The sequence below is a fragment of the Rhinoraja longicauda genome, unplaced genomic scaffold (assembly GCF_053455715.1).
Source record: "Rhinoraja longicauda isolate Sanriku21f unplaced genomic scaffold, sRhiLon1.1 Scf000111, whole genome shotgun sequence".
Classification (NCBI taxonomy): domain Eukaryota; kingdom Metazoa; phylum Chordata; class Chondrichthyes; order Rajiformes; family Arhynchobatidae; genus Rhinoraja; species Rhinoraja longicauda.
Genome location: NW_027601329.1, coordinates 311,715 through 326,012, shown reverse-complemented (window position 1 = coordinate 326,012; position 14,298 = coordinate 311,715). Strand labels below are relative to the sequence as shown.

At 42.6% G+C, this 14,298-nt stretch overlaps 1 protein-coding gene across 1 annotated transcript in view; it reads left to right on the top strand.

Moving 5' to 3' along the window:
- The first annotated feature begins 852 nt into the window (after window positions 1-852).
- Window positions 853-14,298, top strand: part of LOC144590059 (mitotic spindle assembly checkpoint protein MAD1-like) — a 302,216-nt gene continuing 288,770 nt past the window's right edge. The window contains exon 1 of the mRNA XM_078394923.1: window positions 853-1,041. Within this exon, the coding sequence (XP_078251049.1) occupies window positions 853-1,041 (189 nt within the window). The remainder of the gene's footprint in view (window positions 1,042-14,298) is intronic.

Sequence of the window (14,298 nt, the reverse complement as noted above, 5' to 3'; positions counted from 1 at the left end):
CCAGTTCTTTGTTTCTACTGTTTTTCCATATTGTAACCACTCTGGTTAAAGGAATTTCTCTTTAATTTCTTAGATTTAATAATGATCATCCTTTGGTTATGGGTCCCAAAATTAATTCATGGAAATTAGCAAGTTATGATGTTTCTAACAGCCAAGAATCACATTCTCATTACAATACAATACAATACAATATATCTTTATTGTCATTGTACAGGGGTACAACGAGATTGGGAATGCGCCTCCCATACGATGCAATAATTTATAGTTCCAAGTTGCATTCTTGTAACACTGCAAAATTGTCCAACAATGAAGGAATGCTCCAGTGGTTTGGGATGATAACCATCTTTAGCTATGATTAAAATGTGATTTCCATTCCTTCTCTCCAGAGATACTGCCTGTCCCGCTGAGTTACTCCAGCATTTTGTGTCTATCTTCAGTTTTTATAATATGTGTGGAAGAATGTGTGATATGTGAATGATGGAGCAATGCTGAAATAGAAAAATGTTATTCTTTAGAAGGATGTTGTATCCTATCGACACTGCAACCAAATAAAAATTGTGAGTGATTAGGGGAGGTTTTATGCAATAACCTTTTATTGACAACACTGAGTTGGTTAATGATGCTATATTCTTTGTTTCATATGTTATCTGAACCACTCATAAGGTTACAACTTTGCATTCATTTCATTCCATAAAATCTATCTGAGCCCATCCTATTAGACAGCAGATTTATAACTCTCTTGAAACATTGCAGCTTTGATTGCTATTGATTGCCATTGGGATATTCATTAAAATTGATTGATGTCCACTGATCCAGTGATAAAATAATATTTTGCAAACTTTGTACTCAGAGATGCGCAGGCAAGTAAGCAGTGCAGAGTTGAAGAACCAACGGTTGAAGGAGGTGTTCCAGAAGAAGATTCAGGAATTCCGAGCTGTCTGCTACACCCTGACGGGTTACAAGATTGATGTCACGACAGAGAACCAGTACAAGCTGTCATCGATGTATGCAGAACACCCGGATGACTACCTGATGTTTAAGGTAAGATTACAAGGAGAGGGGAGAATGTAGCATTATTAGAAATGTTTGCATTTGAAGAAAATGTTTTTATTTCTCTTCATCACGGACTAGTTCCAATCAAAATGTCATTGTACTTACCTCAAAATAGTAAAATTTAATTTATAATAAGGATTGTTTGTTGACGGTTTCCTTTTATGTTGATTCAAATTGCTCTGTGCTGTTCAGTGGTATGTCGTGGTAACATGAGAGTTTGTATAACAGGGTTTTTACCAGTTATTGTCTGAAGGCTGTTGGTCATTCTAATCCATTCATCTGGGTCTGATAAGTTTCACAGATCCTCGAGTATCGTTATCAATATTGATCATTTCCACAAGGTGCAGTTGATGATTCTTAATTTGTTACTTATTCATTCTAATAGTATTATCATCCTTTAATACACCAGTTCTTCAGAAAGGATCATGTGGCTTATATCTAAGTAACATGAGTACTTTGCCATGGATTATGCTGATGAGACTAATTTTAAAGTTTGTAATTGCTGGAATGTTTGTTCAAGAATTATTCCCATTACAAAGTGAATATTCTAAAAATTGTTTCCATGGACATTTGGTTGTTAGAAGAGCTAAAATCTGAAGCAGATGCACATACTTTGGATATAATTAATCTCATTCTCCGAGAATGGAGACAGAAGACTATCAACTGCTCCAAAGTAATAAAAAGTGATTTATAGATAGACCATCTCTCAGCAAGAGAAATTAAAAAATAATGAATTTTAGAATTCTACAAAGTGCTTTACCGAGGCCCTTGTTGTAACTGACACATATCCACTTAGACTGAAAATCTAAAATAAAAACAATTCGGATATGACTTGCTTAAATTAACTAATGCAACCATATTTCACCTGGATCTTAGTCCATTTCCCTGTTGCAAATAGATTGCAGAAATTAACTGAACTTGTTTTAGAGTGAGGAAAGCCTGATCAAATTGACACCACTTCACAAATGAAATTGAGTGATTATCTGTATAATAACAACCTTCCAAGCACTCAAAAGAAAAAGAAAATGCACTTGTCCGAACTTGACCAAATTTGTCATTTTGAAGAAATGGCAACCCATGTGAACTCTGGACAACTTCACAAATTGGTTTGCTTTGACTTCAAAAAGATGAAGATCAAGGACTTGGGGAATGTAAACTAAAGTTATTGGAATTTCATAAGTATGACCTTTGGGATGGGTAAGTTGCTTTTGGACTATTATGGTTCATAATTTAAATTACTGATTTGAATTCTGATAATCAATGCAAACTGGTCATTACAGAAGATTTGATACTAGCACGATCAGTTGATTTAAAGTGGCAACCTGGGTAACATCGCATAATTTGGACAAAGTCACTGTCTTGTGCAGTCATTGAGGATTGATTGATGATGATAATTGTGTTCTATGGGGTGTGTGTGTGTTGGGTGGGGTGGGGGGAGGTCTGCAGCCCACCTCAGCTGGTCAGGAAATGCTTGACAAGGCAGATGGTGTGGGAGATGCTACGACTTCCACCATTTACCCCGAGCTTCTGTATGACATATTCTTCAAAGTCATTCCAAGTGCTAATCATCCATTTAGAACAGGGGTAAGGGGTTCTCACAAGGTAATGGACATGTTGCAGTTTATTGGGAGAACTTTGATTACATCCCTGGGTCATTTTGTCTGTTCATCTGGTAATCATTGGCATGATGGAGCTCAGAATATCGTGTTTGTTTTAGATGTCTGGCATTGGGCTGCAAATCTGTTCTGCCTATTGGAACTGATGGAGTGTGATTTGGGCTTCAATGTTGTGATATTGACCTGTGAGAGGATGCTATTATCCCTTTGTAGATTCTGATTGTGGTATACCTCAGGCAATCCAGACACTGTGGACATACTGCAGCTCCTGTTGCGTGGCTGATTTAAGGCTGCCTGGGAAGAGCCATCTTTCTGGGATCCTTGAAATTTCAATAATAACAGTGTCTTGTACTGCTATTGTTTTGGGGCCAGGCTGATGGAAGTAATGGAATGGATTAGCTGGTGAATAAACCAACAGACATAGGTGCCCAACATAGTGGAGGTAATGTAGACATTCTTGGTGTCTCATGCTCAGAATACAATATTTTTTAACGGATGATGGTTCAGAGAATATAGGTGTTGCCATGATGTCTCATGCTTGTCTCTCTGTCATTGCAAAATATGGGTTATGATAATAACATGCTCTAACCATTTTGGCAGAAGGTAGACACTATTGGAGTTATTTTTCTTTCCTCCTTGCCTTTCCAAAACCATTTAATTCATAGAGAAAGATTGATTTGTCTCTCTCTCTGACATGTGAGCTAGGACTTATTGAGGACCATACCCATTTACATAGATATATGTCTAATTTGGTCTTTGAGCGGCCTCATTCTCTTTCTAATTATCCTTTTCCCTTAATGTACATAACATTTCATTGGATTCTACTTAATTTTAACAATTAAAGTGATCTCATGCCACTTTTATACCCTCCTGATTTTCTTGGGCATTCCTGTATCTTTGTTACTCCTCCAGAGACTCACTTGATCCCAACTGCATGTACCTGACCCATACAGCCTCCTTTCTTTTACCCAGAGCCTCAATACCTCTTGTCATCCAGTGTTTCCTACTCTTGCCGCCCTTGCCTTCACTCTAAAGGAACATGCAGACCAGAGTGGCACAGGGCACAGCAATAGAGTTGCTGCCTTACTGCAGCAGAGACCCAGGTTCGATTCTGACTATGCGAGCTCTCTGTACAGAGTTTGCATTTTCTGCCTGTGACCGCATGGGTTTTCTCCGGATGCTCCGGTTTCATCCCACATTACAGACATATAGGTTAATTGGGTTCTGTAAATTGTCCCAAGTGTGAAGGATAGAACTAGTGTATGTCTGATTGCTGGTCGGCGCGGACTCTGTGGACTAAAGGGCCTGTTTCCAAGCTGTAATTTTAAACTAAACCAAACTTGCAATATCACACTTTTCAAAGCCTCCCACATGCCATGTGTCCCTTTACCCGCAAACCACACTTTACTGAAGTCAAAAGAGTCCCATTCTGAAACGTGACCTATCCATGTTCTCCAGAGATGCTGCCTGACCCGCTGAGTTACTCCAGCACTTAGTTTTTTTTAAAGAAACCAGCATCTGCAGTTCCTTGTGTCGCCAACTTACTCCAATCAACCTCTGCAAGCTCCAGGCCAATACTGTTAAAATTCACCATCGCACGATTTAGATTTTTAACTTGTGGGTAGGTTCTATCCTTTTCCATAACTATTTTAAAACCAATGGAATTATGGTCATTGGTTCCAAAATGTTTCTCACAAGCAGCTCAGTCTTTTGCCCGGCCTTATTTCCCAAGAGTAGGTTAGGCTTTACAAATATCAAAACTTAACAAATTCCACCCTATTTCAGCCCGGGCACAATAGCAGTCCCAGTCTATATTAGGAAAATTCAAATACCTTTTTATGACAACTCAATTATTCTTGCAAATCTCCACAATGTTCCTGCATATTTGTCCCTCTAATTCCCATTGGCTATTTGTGGACTACAATGAAATCCCTATAAGGTAATCATCTCAATAGACAATAGGTGCAGGAGGAGGCCATTCGGCCCCTCTCCTTTTTATTTCTCAGCTCCACCCACAAGGTTTGACTGGATAATTCCTCAGTAATTTAATCTCAGGCTACTATTGTGCTATAGCCATATTTCTGTAATCGCTATTACTTCTGTTGAGCATTGAAATAAACGCAGTTTAATCCAATAGTCCTTCCTTGTTCCCTGCCACACTCCTGCCCATCTTGTCAACGGAATTTGATGTTGTTGACTTTTGCATCAACTTCTAAACTCTTATTTGCCTTTCCCACCCCATTACTCACCCTGTGTAATCTAGTTTAAACCCTTCCCCGTAGCACTAGAAAATCTGCCCATGAGGATGTTGGTTTCCTTTCCAGTTCAGGTGCAAACTGTCTCTCAAGTGCACATCACCTCTAATTCACAAGAGATCCCAATGTTCCAAAAATCCAAATCCCTCCCCCCTGCACCAACTTATTGGTCCTGTTCGACTATTCCTACATTCACACACATGTGGCACTCAAAGTAATCTAGAGATTGCTGCCCTCGACGTCATGGTTCTTAAAAACATTTTGCTCTGCCTACTCCATTTGCACTTCCTGGTGGCCAGCAAGGCATTGTTTGCCTGCAGCTTAGGTGTAACCACTTTGTTAAAAATCCTATCTATCATGCTTATCCCGGATGATACTGAGTGCATCTAGCTCCAGTTCCTTCATTTGATCAGTCAGGAGCTGCAGCTGGACACACTTACCACCAGCGACACTCTGATCCATCCTACAGAAGGAGCTTGCCACTGCTTGAACTGCCATCCCGACTAAAGAGGAAAGTTAAAAGGACATCACTTTATCTTACTTTCACGCTCTGATTTACCTCCTCGATGAAGGCTCTCGAGCCCAGGCCTCAACACTTATCCTCAATCACAGCACTCAACACTTACCCTCAATTACAGGCACAACCACTCCAACAAAAAGTTGCTCCAAAATGGCTGCACCACTAGGGGCTTTCACTTACAGAAACTTAAATAACAGGGACTAGTGTTTTTAGCATTAAGTGTGGGGTTTAGGGTGAGACTCTCACTGCAGCTGGATTTGATGGCGTATGAAGATGATAAATGGCTATAGTGAACAAATCAGCAAATAATAGACAGCTTTTGCATGAAGAGTTCTACCAAACTTAATTCGAGAATGACCCAGGTGTAATTTTCAGCCATTACTTTCTCCTCCTCGATTCATTGCATGGAAGTTTAGTTTAGTATAGTTTATTGTCACGTGAACTGAAGCTGAAAAGCTTTTTTGCGTGCTACCCAGTCAGCGGAAAGACTATACATGATTACAATCGAGCCATCCACAATGTACAGGTACATGATAAAGGGACTAATGTTTAGTGCAGATATCGTCCACTCGAATTGGTCCTTTGGTATCTTCCTACGATCTAGAAGTTTCTTTGCATCATCTTATTAATTGTTGGCCCAGGGATACAACCGAACGAAAGGTGAGTTGGTGACTGCCTGCTTATGCCCTGCACAGCGCTGATCTGCTGTAGCACTCAAACTGAGTACCCTGTGGTGCTCACTCTTCCTTCTTATTTCAATATATGTGGGATGAATGACAAGACCTGGATTTCACCACAGTGAATACAACATTGGCAGTCCAATTCAATGATCTGCCAAATACTCTCAAATCCATTACTCCTTTATTTGCTTGTCTCTTGCTTCCCTGAACAAATATTGCAGTTGAAATCACAAGAATAATGATGTCAACATGAATCCCATGCACAGCCAGTAATGACATCCTTTTCGCTGTCAAGTCAAGCCAGCAAAAGGTTTTTCCATGCAATTTTTTCAACATTTTATCGTTAAGTTTGTAGTTGGATAATTAATGTACTTCAGTCAGAGGGAACATATTCATTGAGAAAGATTTAATGAGCTCACCGACCATATTAATCCTGTCTATTTTAGAACTAATTAGTTTACCCTGTTAAATACTTTTTTTTCAACCACACTGCTCTGGATTTTATTTTGCATTAGCAGAATAAATTCAGTATAAACCGCCTGTTCAGTTTCATGGGCCTTCAACTATATGTAAAAGATTAAATGAATTAATGGAATTTCATGTTCTTTGATGGGAAAGATCAATGTCATCTTTACTGTTTTCTTACCTTACCATTGGAAAAAATTCAAATAGAGCTGAAAGGCTCATTGAAGGGGTGGTGTGAGTGCGAATACCATTTAGACTGCTTGATTTGGTCCAGTTCCATTGAGCTCACAGTCATCTGGTTAGACCAAACCTTGAGAGACAATAAAATTAGCAATAAAATTGCTAGATTTACTTGGCCAATTTAGATGTGGCCTACTATTATTTTTTTATGAGTGCTATTCTTTGGCACGATTGCAATTGATCCATTATTGGATCAACAGATGGAAGTCAGTTGAATAGAGAAGAATAGTTTCATTTATATTTAGTTTTTGTACTTATGTGACTTGAATGTTGATAAAAGTTTTGATGTAAGCAGATTAAGTGAAGCTACGGCAGAAGCTTCATCAGATATTTGTGTTCAATCAAAATATTTTTTTCTAGAGAGTACAACATTAGTCGGTACGTCAGAATACGTCAGCATATAAGTCAGAGAGGTACTGAACAAGGTACAAAAAATTCACAAGGGTGATATCAGAATTGAAAGTGATCTTTCAGGAGGTACCACACCACAGGATATTCAGCCTCTGACCTACTGATGTAACGATACTATTTGTGTGCCTGGAGAAGTTGCAGTGCATTTTGTATACAGTATACACTCCAGCCAACTGTGTGCTAGAATTAATGTTTAGGATGGTGGATAAGTTTCCAAACAAACAGCTTGTTTTTTATCCCGTTTGGAGCTTCTTGAATGGAGTTGGCTCTACATTTCCAGAAAAGTGGAGTGTATTCCGTGCACTCCTGACTTGTACCTTGTTGATGGTGCGAAAGCTTTGGAACATCAGAGAATAAGTCACTCACAACAGGATACCCAGCTTCTGACCTTGTGATAATGGTATTGATGTGGCCAGTCTGGTTTAGTTTCTGGTCAGTGCTGACATCGAGGATGTGATGGTCAGAAATTCACTTCTGTTAAAATTGTTAAATATCAAAAATAGGTTGATAGGCTCTCCCTTTTATGGTGCAAGCGTGACTTGTCATGTATTAACCAATGCCTGAATATTATCTAGGTCTTGCGTTTAGGCATGGGTTTTCTCATTTGCTGAGTGCGATCATTGATAAACATCCCCACTTCCATGTTATGCTGAAAGGAAAGTCATTGATGCAGCAGAAGATGGTTGAGGGTAGGACACTGACCTGTGGTACTCCTGTAAGGATGTCCTGGATTGATTAATTTGTGACGCAGTAGTAGAGTTGCTGCCTTACAGCACCAGAGACCCGGGTTCAATCCTGACTACGGGCGCTATCTGTACGGAGTTTGTATGTTTTCCCCGTGACCCCATGGGTTTTCTCCAGGTGCTCCGGTTTACTCCCACACTCCAAAGATGTACAGGTTAGTAAGTTAATTGGCTTCTGTAAATTGTCCCTAGTGCAATAGACAATAGGTGCAGGAGTAGGCCATTCGGCCCTTCGAGCCAGCACCACCCTTTAATGTGATCTTGGCTGATCATTCCCAATCAGTACCCCGTTCCTGCCTTCTCCCCATACCCCCTGACTCCGCTATCCTTAAGAGCTCTATCTAGCTCTCTCTTGAAAACACTCAGAGAATTGGCCTCCACCTCCTTCAGAGGCAGAGAATTCCACCGATTTACAACTCTGAGTGAAAATGTTTTTCCTCATCTCCGTTCTAAATGGCCTACCCTTATTCTTCATCATATCATATATCTATACAGCCGGAAACAGGCCTTTTCGGCCCTCCAAGTCCGTGCCGCCCAGCGATCCCCGTACATTAACACTATCCTACACCCACTAGGGACAATTTTTTTTTACATTTACCCAGCCAATTAACCTACATACCTGTACGTATTCTTAAACTGTGGCCCCTGGTTCTGGACTACCCCAACATTGGGAACATGTTTCCTGCCTCTAACGTGTCCAACCACTTAATAATCTTATATGTTTCAATAAGATCCCCTCTCATCCTTCTAAATTCCAATGTATACAAGCCTAGTCGATCCAGCCTTTCAACATACGACAGTCCCACCATTCCGGGAATTAACCTAGTAAATCTACGCTGCACGCCCTCAATAGCAAGAATATCCTTCCTCAAATTTGGAGACCAAAACTGCACACAGTACTCCAGGTGCGTTCTCACTAGGGCCCTGTACAACTGCAGAAGAACCTCTTTGCTCCTATACTCAACTCCTCTTGTTATGAAGGCCAACATTCCATTGGCTTTCTTCACTGCCTGCTGTACCTGCATGCTTCCTTTCAGTGACTGATGCACTAAGGCACCCAGATCTCGTTGTACGTCCCCATTTCCTAACTTGACACCATTTAGATAATAATCTGCTTTCCTATTCTTACCACCAAAGTGGATAACCTCACACTTATCCACATTAAACTGCATCTGCCATGCATTCGCCCACTCACACAACCTGTCCAAATCACCCTGCAACCTCATAGTATCTTCCTCACAGTTCACACTGCCACCCAGCTTTGTGTCATAGTGCAAAGGATAGTGCTAGTGTACGGGGTGATCACTCGTCAGCGCAGACTTGGTGGACCGAAAGACCTTTTGCGCTGTATCTCTGTCTAAAGACTTCCAACAACACAATCATCTTCCATTGTGTGCGGTATAACTCCACCAATTGCATTGTTTACCCTTTGATGCCCATTGACTTCAATTAGAAGCCAAGTGGTCTTGGCAAGTTAAAACTGGGCATTGGTGAGCAGGTTATTGTTCAATAACTGCCACTTGGTAACAATGACAATAACATATAACATTTCTTTGAGATTGGTTGGGTAGTACTTAACTAAATTTTATTTATCGTGTTTTTGTGCAAATGGACTTCCAGAGCAATTTTATGCATTGTTGAATGCCAAAGTGTTCATTATTCTGGGACAGTTTGGCCAGAGCAGAGGCCTTTTGTGCTGCAGCCAGGAGATTGTCCGGTCCCAAAGCTTTTACTTCATCCTGTGCTGAAAGCTGTTTCATACTATCTTGTGCAGAAAATCAAAACTGCCCTTGTGTTTTGGTGGGGATCTCAAGAGGGAACTGAAACAGAATGCTGGAGTAACTCAGCGGGACTGACAGTATCTCTGGAGAGAAGGAATGGATGACATTTCAGGTCGAGACCTAAAGTCTGAAGAAGGGTCTCGACCTCCATTCCTTTTCTTCAGAGATGCTGCCTGTCCCACTGAGTTACTCCAGCATTTTGTGGCTATAATCAACTACTTATCATTTCTGGCTGACATTACACATTGGTGCTGTCATGGAGAGGCCCTCCTTCTTTGATGATAGGTTAATTTTAGGCCACCTTCTCCCATTAATTGCCACCATTCCCAACTTGACATTGCCATAAAACAAAGCTTTGATATGACCCATTTGTGAAATCTCATACCACTGTCCACAACAAACGGCTTTTGGTGTTTCACGCACATGAAGTCTGGTTGTAGTTTTAATAGGATGGTACTTCATTTTGGTTTTCTGGTGCTGCTCTTGGCATGCCCTCTTGCACACCTCATTGAGCCATGTTGATAACTGGCTTAATTGTATTGGTAAGTTGAGGTAACATATGATGCTTTACATTTATGCTGCTGAAGATCCTTTGTGTTTCCTGGCTGTCTAGTATTTACCTGCTAGATCTGTTCTAAATCGTTTCCATTTATCAAGATTGCAGTAATTATAGAGGATAGTGATCTGAGGACGGGACTTTGTCTCACAAGAGTTGTGCTTCTTCCACTTTTTCCACTGTTGTAATGGACAGATGCCAGATTATTGAAGTCAAGCTTTCTCATGTTGATTCACTCATTACCTGCCACTACAGAATCTGGCAGGCTTATCCGTTGGGTTTGGATCAGTGGTGGTGCTGCCAAGCTTGTTTGTGATGGTCAAGTCTTGAGGGGAGAAGAGGGAATGACCAGGGTGAGACTCGTCCTTGATTATGCTGGTGGCCTTGCCGAGACAGCATAAAGTGTAGATGGAGTCAATGGAAGGGAGGTTGATTTGTGTGATGGTCTGGACTGCATAATAAATCTCTACAATTTTTTGCAGTCTTGGATGGAGCTGTTCCCAAATCATACTGAGATGCATCTCGATAAAATGTTTTCTGAAGGTGCATCTGTAGAGGTTGGTGAGAGTTTTTGGGGACATGCTGAACTTCCTAAAGCTTCTAGGAAAATAGAGGCGATGGTCTGCTCTCTTGGCCATTGGTTCGATATGGCTTGTCCAGGACAAGTTGCTGGTGATATATACTCCTAGGAACTTGAAGCTTTCAGCGCTGTCAAAGTGTACCGGGGTATGTGTGCCGCTTCGCTTCCTGAAGTCGATCACTGTTTCCTTTGTCATGTTGACATTGAGAAAAAGGTTGTTGTCTTGACACCAGGTTACGAGGTTCTCAATCTCCTTCCTGTACTCCCTCTTGTCATTATTTGATACCGAGCCCACTACGGTGGTGTTGTCCTCGAATTTGTAAATTGAGTTAGATTCCCAGATGTTGTCCTTAGTTGTGAAGAAAGGCACCATTGCCACTCCTGCTGTATTTCTTAGTTCCTCCAGTAATGTCCTGTACAACCCTAATTACCACTGCTCCATTATTGGCAGTTGGGCTCCAGGTGCTGAAATCTTTCCCTCAATATTGATCCTCTTTTTCCTTCCCCCCCTTTTAGTTAATCCTTGAAACTGACTCAATTTGAGCAAGCTTTTGATCACCTATCATATGTGGTTTGGTGTTTGTTTTGTTCTTACTCTGCTCTGGTGAGATATCTTGAAATGTCTTACTTGATTTAATTTGCTTTTGTACTTCTATGTGCATTCAGCTCCATTGAACTCTGATATTGGATCTGTGAAGGTGAATATAACTGATGGCCAATACTTATGGAAGAGTTTTAATGCTCGCAACCAGACGCTTGCTTCTCTCCTGTTGTGTCTAAATCCATGACATACAGTTGGTTGTGGCACCTTCACGCCCACATTGGTTTTGCATACAACCTGTCACCCCTGACGACTTGCCTGCAGCCTCACGAGAAGGTCCAGCCACAAGAGCTCAACACTTCCTGTCACAGACCTCCCAAATTGCACTACCAAACAAGATCAGACCGTAGAATCAACCCGCCAGACCGGTAGGGGGCAGGACAAAGCCAGGCAGTCGCCACCTTGTATGACTCGGTGGCTGAGGGGGGAGCTGTGGCACCTTCACGCCCACGTTGGGTTTGCAGACAGCCTGTCACGGCTGGCGACCTGCCAGCAGCCTCACGAGAAGGTCCAGCCACAAGAGCTCAATAACAACTCCAAGGTCAGACGCACTAATTGGCCTTATCTGCACACGGGTTATGATTGGTGAGAATGTAGCAAAAGGGGGCTTCTGGAATAAATGGGACACAAGGTGTCTGGCTCGGCTCAAAGGTTCGGACACATCGTCTTCAAAGAAACTGTTGTGTTTACCCGAGGATGCAGTTCAAGCCTTCAACGCCGCTAAGAGGACTCTCGCTGACGCAATTATGCTGGTCCATCAGATGCCCAAAGCCATATTTTCGCTCAACACTGATGCCTCCGTCAACGCCGTGGGAGCCGTCGTTGAGCGGTGAGTCAATGGCAGGTGGGAGCCTCTGGCTTTCTTTTCGGCAAAATTATCACCCATTCCGATGAGGTACAGCACATACGGGCGCAAACTTTTGGCTATGCACCTCGCCGTCAAGCATTTCCGCCATCTGTTGGAAGGCCGTCCCTTCACTATTTATACAGATCACCAACCGCTCACATACACGACTCGTACAAGTGTGCGGAGCCATTCACCTTGGGGAATCCGCCACATGGACTTCGTTCTGCAGTTCTCCAGTGACATCAGGCACATTCAAGGAAAAGCAAATCCGGTTGCCGACGCCCTATCAAGACTGGAGGTGGATGCTCTGAATGCGGCCACACATCGATCTTCATGCCATGGCTCACGCGCAGCATCCTGATCCCAATCTTATCCATTAGCATTGGACGCATACAGCCCTAAAATTGGAAGATGTACCTATCGGTGACACGAGAGAAACCATCGTATGTGGCACTTCCACTGGCAAACCAAGGCCGTTTGTGCCAAGGCCGATGTGTCGAGATGTTTTCAGCATGCTGCACAACTTATAACATCTGGGAAAGAAAGCTACGATAAAACAAATCTCTGAACGTTTCATCTGGCCTTTCATCAAGCGTGATGTTGGATTATGGGCGAAGACTTGTCTACCGTGTTAACAATCCAAGATCTCCAGGCACACTCGGACCCCTTTCGATGAGTTTCCTGTACCGAACACCCGTTTCGAGCACGTGCACCTGGACTTGGTCGGCCCATTCCCACCGTCAAGAAACGACACATATCCGCTCACTCCTGAAGACCAGTTCACAAGATGGCAAGATGCAATCCCAGTCATCAACATTTCAGCGGAAACAATAGCCCACGCTTTTGTTGATCGATGGATTTTGGTCTTTGGGGTCCCAAGTACGATCACAACAGACCAAGGGCCGCAATTCGAATCTGCGCTGTTTCAAACATTAACCAACCTCTTGGGTACGAACCAGATTCAAACGACTGCATATCATCCACAAGCGAACAGCCTGATTGAACGGTTCCATCGCCAGTTGAAAGCTGCTCTGGCAGCCGGAGGACAGGTATCGCAACGGTTGCCTCTGGTTCTGCTTGGCATTCGTACGACGGTGAAAGCAGACCTAGGATGTTTGTCGGCGGAAATGGTTTACGGCACAACTCTGAAGCTGCCCGGCGAATTTGTCAAGCCAATCCCCACAGAAAGATCCTATGATCCAAGCAGGTATGTCAATCGATTACAGCGAACTATGCAGCTACTCAGGCCAACACTGACACGGCGAACACCTGCAATGGTCTACGTGCCTGCTGACCTCCAATGCTGCACACATGTTTTGGTCTGACACAATGCCGTCCGTCGACCTTTTCAGCAAGCATTCGATGGCCCTTACCAAGTCATCCAAGGCCCACCCAAATGCTTTGTGATCTATCGAAACGGAAAAACTGACACCGTATCATTCGACCGGTTAAAGTCAGCATACGTCGAGAACCAACTGACTATCTCACCCAACAAACCGGCTAAGTCACAAGACCCTAACACTTCTTGTCACAGACCTCCCACACTGCAGTACCAAAGAAGATCAGACTGTAAAATCAACCCGCCAGACTGGTACGGGGCGGGACAAAGCCAGGCAGTCGCCACCTTGTATGACTCGGTGGCTGAGGGGGGAGCTGTGGCACCTTCACGCCCACGTTGGTTTTGCATACAGCCTGTCACCGCTGGCGACCTGCCATCAGCTACACGAGGTGGTCCAGCCACAAGAGCTCAATAACAACTCCAAGGTCAGAGGCACTAATTGGCCTTATCTGCAAACGGGTTATGATTTGGTGAGAATGTAGGAAAAAGGGGCTTCTGGAATAAACAGGACACAAGGTGTCGTTTATTCTTTGCTCTTTGTCGTGGGATTCAGTTGATCCTACAAGGTCATTGATTCATGTTATCGTATTTGTTTAAGGTGTCAGTGTTTT